General features: G+C 38.1%; 1 protein-coding gene across 3 annotated transcripts; it reads right to left on the bottom strand.

The window, feature by feature from the left end:
- Window positions 1–1,817: 1,817 nt before the first annotated feature.
- Window positions 1,818–14,582, bottom strand: plbd2 (phospholipase B domain containing 2). Of its 3 annotated transcripts, none has more exons than XM_027152362.2 (13): window positions 14,338–14,582; window positions 11,923–12,016; window positions 10,804–10,956; window positions 8,317–8,417; window positions 7,283–7,497; window positions 7,102–7,196; window positions 6,556–6,716; window positions 6,319–6,414; window positions 4,752–4,823; window positions 3,018–3,170; window positions 2,743–2,905; window positions 2,481–2,549; window positions 1,818–2,366 (listed from the first exon to the last, which is right to left on the bottom strand). In XM_027152362.2, the coding sequence occupies exons 1-13, from the start codon at window positions 14,502–14,504 to the stop codon at window positions 2,196–2,198; spliced, it is 1,710 nt and encodes a 569-aa protein (XP_027008163.1). In that variant the 5' UTR covers window positions 14,505–14,582; the 3' UTR covers window positions 1,818–2,195. The 3 variants fall into 3 exon arrangements, with proteins under 3 accessions (XP_027008163.1, XP_027008165.1, XP_027008164.1); XM_027152364.2 differs by lacking the exon at window positions 14,338–14,582 and adding an exon at window positions 13,398–13,419; XM_027152363.2 differs by lacking the exon at window positions 2,481–2,549 and having other exon boundaries at window positions 14,338–14,580.
- Window positions 14,583–16,100: the final 1,518 nt, after the last annotated feature.

The raw sequence follows: 16,100 nt of genomic DNA, 5'->3' as shown, positions 1-16,100 counted from the left end.
GCTTCCTTTGGTATAAAGCATCCAACCAATCCACAGTCAGCAACCTGAGCAACTTGTGAGAGTAGTAAAGTGACATCTCAGTTCACCAAACACTCTATGCCCATGAACCCTCCAGATCTGCTTTTACCTAAGAAAAGCTATTCATAAAAAGCTAGACTAAACAAATGTATTTTCAGCCTGGACTTAAACACTGAGACTGTGTCTGAGTCCCGAGCACTAATTGGAAGGCTGTTCCATAACTGTAGAGCTCTGGAAGAAAAAGCTCTGCCACCGTTGTAACCTTTTGTACTTGAGGTACTACCTGCACCTTTTGATTGAATTAGGTGTGACTGACAGATAAAAAAAAAGATCACTCGGGTACTGTGGTGCACGAAATTTGACTGAGAGCCACTGCAATGTGGATAAGATAGATTCTGGTTTTAGTTAACACTCTTGCTGCGTTCAGAACTAACTGAAGCTTGTTTGTGCTCCTACTGGAACTTCCAGACAGTAAAGCATTACAATAATCCATCCTACACATTTTGATTTTCAACCTCCAGCTTCAGCCTCCAGCTTTCTGATTCAATCCTTAAACCTGCAATTTGGCAATGCTGCATCACCTGGGCTGTCAGTAAGTATTTCAAAAGAGATCGGAGTGTATGTAGTTCTAGATGATGAGCAATGATGCACTAATGAGCAAGCCAGGCACGACAGTGTCAAAGGAAATCTCCCTACAATGACATCAGAATAAAACCATTGGTCTTCCTTTATCAACCATTTCGAAAAGTTGTTTACAAGTTTATATACACGTCAGCACTCAGCCCGGACTTTGGCCACGTGCATCTTTTTACGTTTCTCATCAGGAGTCTGCCCCCAGCCTTCATCTGCTCCTCCCTGTCTACACACCTGTTTCCTATTGTGATTACCCTGTGTATTTAACTGTCCCTCTTTGCCTTGTGCAGCTCGGAATCTACTGTTGTCTTGTCCTGTATTCAGTCCGTGTCATGTTTACTGTTTTTATCACGCGTTCTGCCGCAAGGACCCAGCAGGCTAGCTGCAGCTTGGACCAGCCGTTTGGGACTATTTTATTTTCTTATTTGATTGAAGTCAATCACCAGACCTTAACCTAACCATGGACAAGGGACTGAATAGAGAAACCCCCAAAACAAACAACTGAAAAAAGCTGCACTACATGGCTAGAAAAGTATCACAAATGCAGAATGCAAGAGTTTGGTTGTGTCAGTGCATTGTTGGCTTAATACTTAATACTGAGCTTCTCTGTTCTGGCACCAAGGTGGTGGAATGAACTTCCCCTAGAGGTCCGGATTCTATAAACCTGCTAAGTCACTGGCTATTTTCAAGTGGCGGCTAAAGACCTACTTATTCAGGAAACACTTCTTTCCCTATCTTTTGCATTTAAAAAAATAAATAAATAAAATAAACAAAAAAAACCAACACTTTCATTGTAACTTTGAACAAATGTTTTAAACTCATGGTATCTTATGTAACCTAGTGAGCCAGTATTAATGTATTCAATGCTAGAGATTTAAGCACTTATGTATGTTAATCTGGATAAGGGCGTCTGCCAAATGCTGTAAATGTAAATGTACCAGGGTGCTAGTTATTTCTCTCTAAATATTTTCCATCTAAGTGGAGCTACAGTATATTATCTAAGGTGCTGCAAAATCTTAATTCCAAGTGATCAGTTTCCTGACCCATATCTGTTGGTTCAGACAGTGATTCAATCATGGGTGATATCTCTGGGAGACTATTGACAAACATCTCTGTGGTAGCTCTGATATTTTAACAGAAAATGCATATATTATGTCTAAGACACATAATAGAAATGTTGCTGTTTATTCAAACTTAGGTACAGATACACACACAGTAAACAAAAATCATGAATTTTAAGACTCCGATCACAGTGTACAAATAACTTTTTTTTTAAAAAATATTTGTTATAAAACCTGCATAATAATGATTGTGGAGCAAGTAAAGTTTAAAGAACGTTTTTTTCTCTGACAATGCTTTGTTCAGACTGAATTATAAAAAATTACTGAATGCAATGTGCTGCATGGAAAATCTCATCTAATGAACCATTTGTTGAGGTATTTTGTGTATTTATACCTGATAACAGGAAAATACTGCCCTTTATAAGAGAAAAGTAAACAAATAAACCTTAAATTGGCCAATAATACATGATATTATAATATCTTTTATTCAGACCACCTGACATGTACAGTAGGGAAATCCCAGCGGTCTGGGTGTCCTGTGTGCATTAAACTGCTGTAAGGTGATGTGCTCCATTCAAAAGCAGGCACCTGGTCCCATGTTGGACCGCTAACTGCTAACATCTCATACTGCCTGAATAAGCCATAGGATGTCATCTGAAAAGAGAGACAGACATAAAGAGAAGAGGTAGATGCAAAGTTAATGTTTCAATAGTTACTGTTTCAGTAAAATGCTTAGATATATTTAAATGGTAATGTGAAAACCCTCACAGGTTGCTGTCTAAAAATAGTCAGGTCATAATTCACAAGATTTCCGGGTGACTTTAGAGAGAACCCACACTGAATAGGACAAAACATTCTTTACTTGAAGAGACCTTCAGTGTTGTCTGTCTGTCAGACCAATAATAACATCCTCTATGGTCATACAAATCCAGTATAAGTATTATCATTCCCCCCCCCCCCCCCCAATAGGACATTTTTTAAAACCGAAACAGATTTTTAACTTATAGATATGATATTTTTAATTTCCTGCCTTCATGTCTGTTCCACCATGAGGCCTCTGTTTAAGAGCTCCAAATGGGTATGTGCCATTAGATGGGTTCAAGTCAGATCGTGCAGAAATTGCATTCTCGCCATTTTGGGCTGGAATGCAGCCATCACACTTCGACAAAGGATCATTCTTAAAGTTATTGTACCTGTGTAACAGAAAAAAAAAAGACAGATTAATTTTAAAGTTAAGGAGGAGGGATAATTCAGTCTCTCCTCCTATGAAATCAAACAGGTTTTGATGTCGGAGAAGGTTTGTACCTCATTAGGCGTATCATGGACTCCATGTCAGTAATAAGGGATTGGTTGCGGCGGAATATTTGCGCTCTTGGATTGTCACTATAGGAGAACCACAAACCATACTTCTTCACCAGATCTTGACCCCCACTTGCATTAAACACCTCATCAAAATACCTAAAACAACACAAGCACACATTATTTAATATTTTATAGAAATATACTATTATATACATAATACTATATAATTGCTATAGATATGGATACAATGAGTATATACAGTTTGTACTTGTTATAGGCAAGCATCAGGGTTTTAACCTAGTTATGCAATTGTGTATTGAGTTGCATTAAGAATATATAGACTGACAAGTTCTAAGATCAGATCTTAGATTGTGAATGATTAATATCAGAAATATTCAAATAAAAAAATACTTAAAGAACAAGGTGTTCCTAGGCTTCACTGTTTGTTTAGTAATTGATTTTGAAATGTTCTAATTTACCCCCATGTTAAACAGTTACACGTAACTACTTAAATTTTCAAAACAGACATGGTTCAAACAATGGATATTTGCACTGGAATAGGTTCTGCAGGGCTTTGGCTTGTTCTCCACTTCCACTAAAACAAGTACAGGGGCTGGATAGCTGGAGCATGACATGATGCTTTACTGTTGTTCGTGTTGTTAAATTTAGCAGCTGTATTTAGTTATTTAGGGTATCTAGGAGCGAGATCGATCCTCCACTACGTGTTATAAATCACATCATCTGTCACATGTAATTGTGGGAGAGTCTAATATTTTAGTGGTTAGTGGCATTGTTCCAGAGAGAGCATAATTTGATGCCACAAGCTTGATCAATTATTCAGTGCGATGTGAGTGGAGGACAGTTGGGAGCCATGGGAGATCCTTATTAAATACTCAGTCACCTGTCAATCAACTTTATCACCTGCACTGTCCTCAGTTTATAAAAGGTGCAGTAAACTGAATTTAGTTATCATTTTATATACAGTTTCCAGCATGCTTGTCTGTGTTTTAATTTTATAAACAATTGTTTAAATTTGAATGGGGCGTATTTCAGTTTTGGTGGTGCACTTTATTAAAAATAGTCTGAAAAGGTACTTTGGCTCAATTTGTCTGTTAATTTTCCTTGCAAAGCTTTTGGGAAAATAGTTTGGTTGTTCTGTTCAATAACAAAATAAGCTAAAATGGTAACAGGTAAACATCTCACTACCTGCTGACCAACTCACTGCCAACTGTGGCAGCAGGACTTTAGAGAGGCTTCAGGAAACCTTTGGGTGGCATCAAGATATTATGACAAATGTTTAGGCAACTCGGGAGGGTTAGACTAAATCATGTGCTCAGCTGAGCAATTCAGGGATATCTACTGTTGATATTGTTTATTGATGAAAGGAGCTCTCTGGGATACTCTTTAATCTAGTGATCATGCAAAAAATCTCTGGTTGAAATTGTGGTTATGACAGTTAGTGAAAGGCTGTAGAGGTGGATGAGATCTGGCCAGAGATGGTGATGGTACTGGATAATGTGGGGACTGTTTGATTAACACGTCTCTTAAATATTGAAGATCTTGGGTTGGAATACTAGAATGTTATTATTATTTACAAAAGAAGACCAAAGGTGAATCGTACTCTTGATGGCATAAACCTATTACTCTCCTCACTCTCTATGAGGAGTTTGGTAATCTTCTCATTACTGATAAGGAATTCCTATGAATAAAGGTAATATCTTGAGCTCTAATTTTTACGCAATATTGTAGCTGGCCCAGTAGCTGGTGTTATAGAGTTCTTCAGTTTTATCTGCCACCTGGATCATCCCTCTGCAAAAGAAAGATATTAAGTATGAAGGAAATACCGTTATAAACTTATGTTCAACACCAGTACCAGAATGACTAAGAAACTTTTCTATATTTGCCTATATTTGTTTTCTATATTCTGGAGTAAAAATTATATTATGTTACAATGATTATTAAGGATAACAGCGGCATAAGTGCAAACTGGTTAATCACAACATATATCTGCAGAACAAGACAACAGAAAAGCAAAACACACTCGTACTTGTGTTAAATATAATGTTCACACATTACTACTACTGTACTACTACTAATAATAATAATATGATGATTAAACTAGTTTTATAAGCTAGCATTATAAGCCAAGGTCCATTAGAAAGAAATAAGTGACACTTGAATAAATAGAATGTGGTAAAAGGGCTCAGTCCAAGCCCAGACTTCAGTCTGAAAGAATGTGTGGCAAGATTTGGAACAATTATCCCTAGAAAAAAAAAATCCAGATAGCCCTTAATCTAGACCAGGGGTCGGCAACCTTAAACACTCAAAGAGCCATTTTGACCCGTTTCCCACAGAAAAAAAAACACAGGGAGCCACAAAACCCATTTGACATCTAAAATGAAGATAACACTGTATGTATCGTATTTTACCTTTTTGGAAAGTGTAGAAAAAACTGTAGTGTGTTGCAATTTTTCATTGGTTGTTGGGTTAAATCTTTCCCGGATATTGCCATTTTCTGATTGGCTATAGTGTAGCCTCTTTTTTGATTGGCTGATAAGTGTCAGGCTCGACTAATAACTTCAGGGGAGACGCGCTTGATTCCTGCGCAGTTCCAGACAGCGGTGCGGACTGATACATTTTGGGTGCTGCAGCTTATTAAATATATGATAAATAGTCAAAAGTTTTTCTGCGTGAGAAATATGATGTGTGGCGTGAGAAACACGCACCCAAATGCGTGAATATCACTTTCAATGCGTGACACCTGACAGCCCTGCACAAAATGTTTTACTTGCCGGCTGCAGCAAACCAAAAATGTGTCTGCGTCGGATTTCACAAGTCGGCAGTTATGACGCATATTTTGAGCGACAAAAATTAAACATGGTTTATTTTAATGTTACAAGAGCATCATAATCTTAGAATTTAGAATTACTTTTTATTTTAAACTAACTAACAAATAAAATAAATTTGAATAAAAATTTTATTTTCCAAATCTACAGGGAGCCGCAGCAGAGGGATGAAAGAGCCACTTGCGGCTCCGGAGCCGCGGGTTGCCGACCCCTGATCTAGACGTTAAATCAGTGGAATGAAAAAACACTTAGAAAAAGTGTTTTTGTTCAGACTAATTAAGTACAAACATCATAGTTAAATGTTAATTCAGTGGACATAGGGAACATATTCGGTGGACATATTTAAAACTTTTTGTGGATTTGGCTCAGCAATAATAGCCAATTTGTCTGTACTGGTCATTGCTATCTAGTAGTACCATATGTGGACAAATTCTGAATCCAAATTATGATTCACTTACGGTATTTGTTCAAGCACAGTTAACAAGCCTTTCTTGAGACTGGGTTTACCTGGAATGAAACCCTTATAGTCAACTATCATCCACTGGTTGTTGTACCTAGAGCATAAAGAGGGGGGGATACAATTACAGTGAATTTTGCAACTTCAATATTTTTCTTAACCATGAGACATGCAACATTTTTCTAGCCAACTGACTTATTCTTGATAAAATCAGTGTGTATGTGTACGCGCCCCTTACGTTCCACTGTTGTAATGACTGAAAATGTCAGCCCATTCTTTCCCAGATTGAGCAAGTCTGTTTGCCACAATGTTTCTCAGCCACTCCATGACAGAGCCTTGAGGCTTCACAAACTTCCACAAATCAGAATTACTGTTGCCAATTGTGGTTTCCAGTGTAACCTATGGCAGCCAAGAAGAGCAAAACAAAATAACAAATCAGAAAACACAACAATTAAAACAAACTATAGTTTTCAAATGGAATTCTTAAAGCTGATTGGACAAGACATGGGTCACTCAAGGCATACAATAAGAAGGTAACTGGAATCTAACTATTTCTTGTATGTGTGTGGAGTTCACAATCATTTTTACGGAATGTTAGTATTTTCTAAACTGAGATCTGTTTCCATATAATTGTGCCATTTTTATGCCAAACAAACTGCTATACAAAAAGTATTAAATTGAATTAAATAAGAAAATGCAATGGTCACTATTTTGTTTTGTCACAAAGCAGTTTCAAAGGATAATCTGCATCATTATCTGCATGCAATCATAAGCATCATGTTACCATGCCAGTGCTGAGAATGTAGAAATCATCTCCTGAAAAGATGGAGCCAGGGTAAGAGGAGAAAGCCTGAGTATTACCAGGAATTAATGTCTGATCTGCAGAAACAAGTGGTGAAAGATTTGTTTAAACTCAGTCGAGCTGTCCGTTTCAGACTGTTTAACTGATTTAGACAGAGCATCACCTTTCAAAGATGTACGGAATGAAAAAATATATTTCTTCATAATCCTCAGCATTGACTGGTAGTTGTTCCATGTGTCATGTGAGACAAGAAGCTCTTTGTTACCCGGCAAGAGTTTGATTAGAGCAGAGCAGGATCCGGATCCCACTGTACGTGATTGACTGGATTTGTTCAATGCAGCCTCTAAATCCTCCAAGTCTCCACCCATCTGGAAAAGTCTGGGTCATGAATTGAAAACAGAGTGAAAAAGCTACCTCTAAAAGACACTGGAACATTACAGTTTATTCACTTGATCACTTGCTGCCAGATATTGCACTTTGCACCATTTTTTGCTTCAAAGAAAATGCTTCCAATCACATGTATATCTATATCTCAATGCTACATGCTACTCAGCTAAGTGACCAAATATGTCTGCTAACTCACAAGGAAAGCTGAAATGTTTAGCATAAAGCCTTACTTTTTTCCTGTAAAATTATAACATGAAAAAAACACTCTAGGACAGTCTAGGGTCTTCTGCATCTTAAGCTAGAACTTCTGTACACTACCAACAATTTGACAATTAAACACACTACACAGCTCTGTTCTGCACAGTAAAGATCAGTAAAGAAAATACTTTAGAGGACCACTAATGGTGATTGTACTTGTGAAAGCTTTTTTTATAATAATAATTAAAAAAAAAATACTGGAAATCAATTAATTTCCTGTTTGAAATCTTAAACAGAAAAAAAAAAATCAATGCTCAAGACTAAAATTTCTGAAACTGAAGCTAGACTAAAACTAGCTAATTTTAGCTGCAAAAAAATTATAAAACTGTTACAAGGTTTCAGCAAATGACACATTGAGGTCAGATTCAGCTTTATTAGACTGAAACATACTTGTTTACTTTAGCAGATGTATGTGATGTATGTATATTGTGGTTCTGCCCACACTTCCTCATGAATTTCACATTATCTGCTTGTTACTGACTAAACAGAGTTCTGAGATCAGGGTGTTAATGATTAACCTACTGTACAGAACAAAGTTTACAACCCACTCACAGAAATCCTAAGGGGTCAAAGTAGAGCCCTCTGTCTGGAAATGTACACTGTCCATTATAGCCATCTTCCAAACCCTTCAGCTGCAGCAAAGACAAATGGACCTGAAGGAGAACAGAGATTATTTAGGAGCCAAGATTAGTGTGTATTCGTGGAGATTAAGAACATACTTTCTTCACAGACATTATCTAAATTAATGTTGCTTTTCTTTATTTGGGTGCAGATGAGAGTGTCTGATCTCACTTCTCTTTTACGCAAGCTCTCATCATTCACATTAATAATTATTTCCTAAGAAAAAACCTCTGTCCTCCTGTGTGAGATGAAACCCCAGAAGCGGAATGTGTAGAATCCATGAGCGGTTTAATAAAACACACAGCAAACAAATCGGCAGCCAATAAACAAAATCACAAAAACCAGGCAGAACTATAAACCCCCTGACTAAAACAAAAATACAAAAGAAAACAAAACAAAACAAAACAAAACAGCAGTACCTGCAAAAAGTACCAAATCACAAAATCCAAAAAGCAGAAAGCAAGAAAAGCAGAGCAAAATGTCATAGACTTGAGAGCATAACAAAATCACAATAGCAAAAGTCATGGTATGTCGCAATGGCCTCAATGGTAGGTTGGATTGGGTCACCAATGGTGGTTTGCCTACAGACACTGGTGCCTAAGAGTCCTCTGGAGGCAAAAAAAAAAGTGGTCAGGCCTGTGGTGGACTGGAGCAGGGAGATTTGGGAAAAATTTGCCCGTGGGAGGTGGTCACTCCAAGAGTGCTGATCTCTGGTACAGTATGATCTCAGATAATGACCGAATTTCTGGTTCAGATGCTTGGCTTGAGGATGATATTCAGAAATGGGGCTGACAATGATTCCTAACTGATCACAAAAGGCCTCCAATACCTGAAAAGTAAACTGGGTCCCCTGGTTTGAGACCATATCTTCTGGCAGGTCGTAGACAAGAAACACATGGTGAAGAGTTTTGTGTGTTTTCATGGCTGCTGGCAGGTCCTCCAGTAGCACCAGTCTGCAGGTTTTACAAAAATTATTGTTAATGACCAGAATCATGGTGTAGACATGGGAATTCGGAAAATCCATGACAAAATTGATCGAGATGTGAGACCAATATTCTTTGATAGATAGCAGCTCCCTCTCTGTTCCAGCGGTCATAGTTGACCTCTGCACGGGTGAGTTTGCGGTAGTAGGATGCACATGGAAAGTGATTAGCAGGATCACCGTGACAACACTACTCCTATCCCTTCCCTCTGCTGGAGACAACCACAACCCTACACGAAAGGTAGTGAAGATGGGTGCAGTGGTACTTCAGCTGTTAAGTTGTTCAAAGGCTGTCTCTGCAGAATTGTTCCAATGGAGTTATTTGGGCTTTCCTCAAAGAAGGGATGTGAAAGAGCCTCCCTAATGCTGGTCAGGGTTGGCCATTCTTTCAAACATTGTTATGGTCCATTTCCCTAGGAAAGTTAGTGTCCCAGTGAAATTCACACTTTTCAGCCTTAACCCAATACCAAGGCGAGGGATCCCTCCGGTGGTTGGGAGAAGGGAAAACTGATGATAACGTTATACTATGGCCAGGCTATTCAATTTGCCTGCAAGATCATTTGTTCTGACCCTTCAAGTAGCCTAGTGTGTAAAAAAACATGGGACGATGGACCCTACAGTTCTGAAGTGATGCGTGTCTGTTCTATTTGGTACAAGTTGCAGTTGCAGAGCATAGTAGGGTGACGTTAGGCGAGTGGCACAAGCAGCTTGTCCTGTAAGATGCAATGACCGACAGGACGATGACAGATGAGAACCTTTGTCCGTTATTCTCACACATGAATGGCATTAAAACGAGTAATTGCGCATCCCTCACAGCCCTGCATCTGCTCCACTGTATGCATATTGAACAGACAACATAGACACCCGAATTCACTGCTCTTGCAATTTTTTTTAAAATGTCATTTCTCTTATTAGAAGGCAGACTAAATGTTTGCCAATTATTGATTATTATTGAATTATGGCTGTAGTAGATTAAATAGGCATATTAAAATAATTTATTTTGACAAAAATACCATGAAACAATGTTATTTTCCATATTGTGAACTCTTTTGTTATTTAGATCAATTCTAAATAAAAACATGAGCATGTTTAAGTTGGATGTTAAATGTTACACACACACACACACGCTTGCGCACGCACATGCACACACAGTATGAACTTGGATAAACTTAGGGCTCATATTCCAAGCCATGTGTCTCCTACCTCACATTTTCATATTATATATTAAATAATATATGTATGAAAAGCATCTCAAATGAGGGGACGGAGACATATGGCTTGGAATATGAGACCTAAGTTTACCGAAGTTCATACATAAGTTTAATTGTCTCGAAGATAACAGAATTCACCCAAGATGGAATATATCAAGTAACACTGGATTAATGGATGGATAGTTGGATGGATAGATAATTAAACAAGAAAGTAACCCAAAGTACCTGATGCCAATATGGTGACTCTGTAGCTTTTGCAATTTGCTCTTCCACCCACTGTAGATTAGCAGTAATGTATTCTTTCAGACGTTTACAGTAGCCCTGGTCATATGATCCACAATATCCCATCAACGTGTTCATCCAGTGCTTATAGATGAGCTAACACAAAGAGAGAGAGAGAGAGAGAGAGAGAGAGAGAGAGAGAGAGAGAGAGAGAGAGAGAGAGAGAACAAGAGGGAAAGAGATCATGAGAGACTGAGTGTAAAGATCCTGAAAAATACAGTCCAAATCCAGATTAATTCAAGATTCAAGATTTTATTTGTCAAATACACAATTATATAGAGCATATATAACCAGCAGTGAAATGCGAGTCAGATCCACTCCATGGACAGTGCAATTATTAAAATTATTAATTAGCTCATCTCAACTGAAAAACAACTCTTTTGTCTCCTTTTCATTTTCTTAAAATGATGCCCATAATTGCTCATCTTTTTTGTACATACAGTATCTATTGATTGAGGCATTATAAGAGAATCATGAACAGGTGATACATGAAAACTGTCTGTTTTACATGAAGTGCAGTACTGTATAGGTGTGCACTATGACCCGTCTATGCACCTCTGGGAGCTAAGCTACCCATAAACCCCCTATCTCCATTGTCATAAAAATATTCAAACATTATTAAGCACAGACGCATGAACCAAACCTCATGTGTTCAATGAAACGCCACTCAATTTATTCTGAATAACATAACATGAATTAATTAATTACATAAATAATATAACAATATAGATGTTACTTGTATTATGTTTGTTATAAAATCTAAACAGCAAGACACTACATAAATGCATTTAACTTCATGCATGCCTAGACACAAAGTCCTAGTCAAGCATTATTGTGCTGTTATTATAAATTGGATTATTTCTTGGTAAAATCAAAAAATGCTTTCTTCAGCACAACACACACTGAATACAGAATTAAATATCTTCTACTGAGCCCAAAATTTGTAAAGAATATGAAATGGATGTTTACTTATGAGTAATTGGTACGGATTATTTATCAGTGTCTGGATGAGATGTGTTATGAGATAGATTTAGCATAAAATACTATCGCTACTGTAAATACCTGCGAGGTGATCACACCCTCCACAACTCCAGCAGCATAAGCTTGCAGCGTGTCATTGTACTTGCCATTTGTTACAACCTCCAGATATGACCACCTGAAAAGGACAGAAAAAAATGAGGTGATGTTTACTTCTTCCTCTTAACATTTCCATGTAGCCTTTTTTGCCTGCCATTCATTAGGATGATGTTTCTGGAAATCATGCAGTAGTATTCAATCAGGACAATTCCAATGATGCATTTAGACATTTGGCAATCTTTTGGAAGGCTACTTGATTTGACTTTAAAGGTGGGGTCTCCTTTGTTTGAGAAATGTTTCAGAAAACTGCGTGGGGCCGCCAAACAAAACAAAAACAAAACAAACGTGTAGCCAATGAGCAGAAATTGGCATGTCTTGTCAACATGGGCAGAGGGTGTGTTCAGTGCGCATGTGTGACATTAGCAGAAAGCAATTGAAACACTGGCATGGAGGATAAAAACAAAAAGAAAGCGAAGAAAGGCTTAGGCAAAAAGTAGGACCCTTGTTAATATAGGATCAGCTTTCCAGCGCTGGAAAGAACTGAAGGAGCGGGAAGGCCTGCGATGGGATGCCGAGGTTGCTTTTTTCCTTCTCTATAGGTGGGTAACGTTGGTTTTGCTTTGTTTCACAGAACTAATATATGCTGTCCTTATGATTATGCTTGTGTGTCATTTTTGCTTGTTTGTTTATCTGCAATCGTATTGTTCTTTCCTTCAGCATTTCTTTCCATTAGTTGCCTGGGTTACGTATGTATGTGTGGGCGGAGCAATCAATACAGGGGTGGGACCCATTTGGGTTAGGGGCGTTTGTTTTGGTGATTTCAAATATCAACATTGGCTTTCAAACAACGGAGACCCTGCCTTTAACTGAAACATGATTTTTTTTTTTTGCTTGTTTATAGCTTTTAAAATAAACATTTATACATTTTATCAACTATTAACATTTTTTATTTTATGACGGATTAAATTGTACTTTCTGGCACAATTATATTGACAGGTATGTTGACTTAAAATAGGAATTATTAAAAGATCCCACAGTAAAATTGACAGATCTTTATTGTAAACAGATCTGTAAAGAGATCTGATGCCCATTTTCCACCGAGGCAGTTCGAGTGCTGGTTCGGAGCCAGAGCCTAATTTAGAACCAGTTCTTTCTGTTTCGACCGCCAAAGCACCAGCTCCGAACCGGGAAAAGTGGTTCTTAAGTAGCACCGAAACGTTGCTGGTCTAGACTTAAGAACCGCTGGGGGCGGTGCTAGTTAGCACATTTGATAATGTACCTTAAGTATACTAATGTTTAATACACTTTTACTTTACCGCAATATAATCACTTATCAGCACACATGATAGTAGGTAGCTACATGCTAAGGCTAACTTTTTTCTGTGTTAACGATAAAATAACGTTATGCACTTTATCGATTACAACCTCCGTTTATACAGATTACATGGAGCTGCACGTACACGTTTTATTCGCCGCGTTTGGATGCCGATGTAGGTTCGCAAAGCCATGAGCATTAACAGTAAAGGAACATCCGCCATTGTTGTTGTGTTTGTGTTTACCGCTTCTGCGCTAACGTTGCTGGGACACGTGACACGTATACAGTGACGTCACACTCGGCGCTGTGATGGCTCTCTAGCCGGTGGAAAGGCAAACCGGTTCTTAGAAGGTTCGCCAGTGGAACCAACTTTGAACCAGAACTAGCGCTAGCTCTGAACCAGCACCCGGTTCTTTCCGAGTGACTTTCCATTTCCATTATATAATGGATTAAAATGCATTTCCTGGCACTATAATTTTGTCAGGTTTTTTCAGAGTGATTATTAAGAAAAGTTAAATTGTTTAATTATTTTCTCTATACGTTACATCATGCTCAAATGATCTGAAATGGTTCATTAACTAACAATTAAGGTTGTATATTTTATAATAGATTTTAAAAATTAATTAACCTTTTTATTTATGGACCCCATTGTTAATATATAATGATTATTAAAACGTTAAAGCCTTTATTCTCATAAATTCTGTGAATTGTTGTGTATTAATTTATTGTTCTGTAGCTCAGACACTCACAGCTTTACGTTTTCTTCACTTTTACCGCCAAGTATCTAAAGGCCGCGCACCTAAAATATACTTTAACTGTGCCTTCAGAAAGAGCCGCTGTCTTAACCGCAGTGTTTTGTGCTGCTTATTTTACCAGCTATCCAACTAAAAAAAATACAAATGAAACCGTGAACATTTCACTAGGCCAATTACTTTCGTTGCACAGATATGGACTGCTTCTCACACACAGAGTTTCTAACACCGATACAGTAGGGTATTTAATGACATTAATCAAACTTTAATGAAAGGTAAATGTCATAAAAACAAAAACAAACAGAGATTTGTGAGGTCCAAGCACAGACTTACCCCGTATTAACAATGTCATCTGTCAAGTTGGCGGATGCGACAGAATCTGTCTGAATGCCTTCCTTTAACTGCAGTTTCCCGGTGTGTTGGTTAAATACAACAGACAGCAGCTGTGTGTCCTCAGCTGAGATCACACAGAACAAGACCAACACAAACACTGGAAACATGGCGTTTAGTGCTGCAGTGTGAAAAACTCCTTTATTTACTGCTCGTCACAAGATCCCTCAGTCACATGACCTGAGTGCTGAACTTCATCCTGTAGGATGTGTCTCTAATCTCCACATATCACATGATCATGTCATCATCAGCCACTTAAACGTCTTTACAACTAGTCTGGTTTTATCAAGGCTCCTTACCAGGCTGAAGAGGTTACCAGTTATCACTGGTTCTCACGTCTGTAGATGCCGCAGTTTATTGTCACTTACTCGAGGCTCAGAAAAATATCTTTTATATTTCCTCTTACACAAAGAAGCTTGTACATTTAACATTTATTACATACCGTGTAACACCAGCAAATAACTAATTAAACTTCTCTATGGATTTGAATCCTGGACACTGTACAGAAACAAACTAAACAGCTTGAGCAGTTCCATCAAGGTCTCTAAGGTCAACCATGGGCATCCAATGTCAGGACAAAGTGGACAAACCCAAATGTTTTGGTCAGCACTGAGGCCATGATTATGAAGCTTTACTGTACATGTCGTACACATTCCTGTATCTCATGCCAGAATCTCTGTGGAATGCTTTCTCAAGGCCACAGAAATCAGTTGAAAGTCTGATGTACTGTGACTTTCCTGTGACAGAGATGGAATCCATCTAGGCATGTCTACGTTCAAATGCTAATCGATTAAACATAGAAATACTGATGGGGTGTAGGCCACATCACGTAACATGTTCCTGATAATCACGAAGCTTCAGACACTGGTGACTATTTGGTGTGAAGATTAGTTGAAAAGATAAAAATGCTATAATAAATGTTAGACAAAGTTTTGGTAATTGGTGCAATTATGATTAAAATACACTACAGTAGAAGTAGTTGTGCTTGAGTCATTGTTTATTTGGTAAAGCCAAGAAATTGTGAAATGCATTTGTGCATTAAAATGTTGAAAAGCTGAACTGCAACACTACAAACCGGGCCATGTGGGGTAGAATAAAATCTTTGCTGCAAGACCATAACAATAGCAATATTTCTAACCAGCCATTCAAAGTTTTTGAAGGAGCTTGTGATTTTCATCATGGTAGAATCATGGGTTATGATATATGGGGAACTGAAAATGGGACAAATAACAAATTATAATAATGTTTTGTGTGTGTGGAGTTTGCATGTTCTCCCCGGGGGTTTCCTGCCCCGGTCCAAAGACATGCATAATAGGTTGATTGGCATCTCTGGAAAATTGTCCAGTGTGATTGCGTGAGTGAATGATAGTGTGTGTGTGCCCTGCGATTGGTTGGCACTCAGTCCAGGGTGTATCCTGCCTTGATGCCCGGTGATGCGTGAGACAGGCTCCCTGCACAGGCTCCCCATGACCCGAGAAGTTCGGATAAGCGGTAGAAAATGAATGAATAATGTTTTTCATGGGTAAGAATAAGGATCATGAAATGCACTGTACGTAGGGTGAAAAATTCAGTTTGCATTAATTGTAGTAGTGGATTCCTGTGGATATTGTAGCTGAAGTTAGCTTGTGTTTATTGGTTTTTGGTTCTATATCTTTCCAGATCTGAGATGGAATATGTAAAGATGATGTGGAACAAAGAATCTTGAC

This window comes from Tachysurus fulvidraco, chromosome 6 (genome assembly GCF_022655615.1).
Source record: "Tachysurus fulvidraco isolate hzauxx_2018 chromosome 6, HZAU_PFXX_2.0, whole genome shotgun sequence".
Taxonomy (NCBI): domain Eukaryota; kingdom Metazoa; phylum Chordata; class Actinopteri; order Siluriformes; family Bagridae; genus Tachysurus; species Tachysurus fulvidraco.
The sequence above is the reverse complement of the archived record's forward strand: the minus strand, read 5'-3'. Positions and strand labels throughout refer to the sequence as shown.

Bases quoted from the DNA above. Each gene is read 5' to 3' on its own strand.
- plbd2 (XM_027152362.2), bottom strand. From the start codon at position 14,504: ATGTTTCCAGTGTTTGTGTTGGTCTTGTTCTGTGTGATCTCAGCTGAG. The intron at 6,717-7,101 runs GTAACATGATGC...TGGCTGCCATAG, and splicing joins ACATTCTCAGCACTGGCATG to GTTACACTGGAAACCACAAT. The intron at 2,550-2,742 runs GCAGGAAATTAA...TGTCCTATTCAG, and splicing joins ATGGTGGAACAGACATGAAG to TGTGGGTTCTCTCTAAAGTC.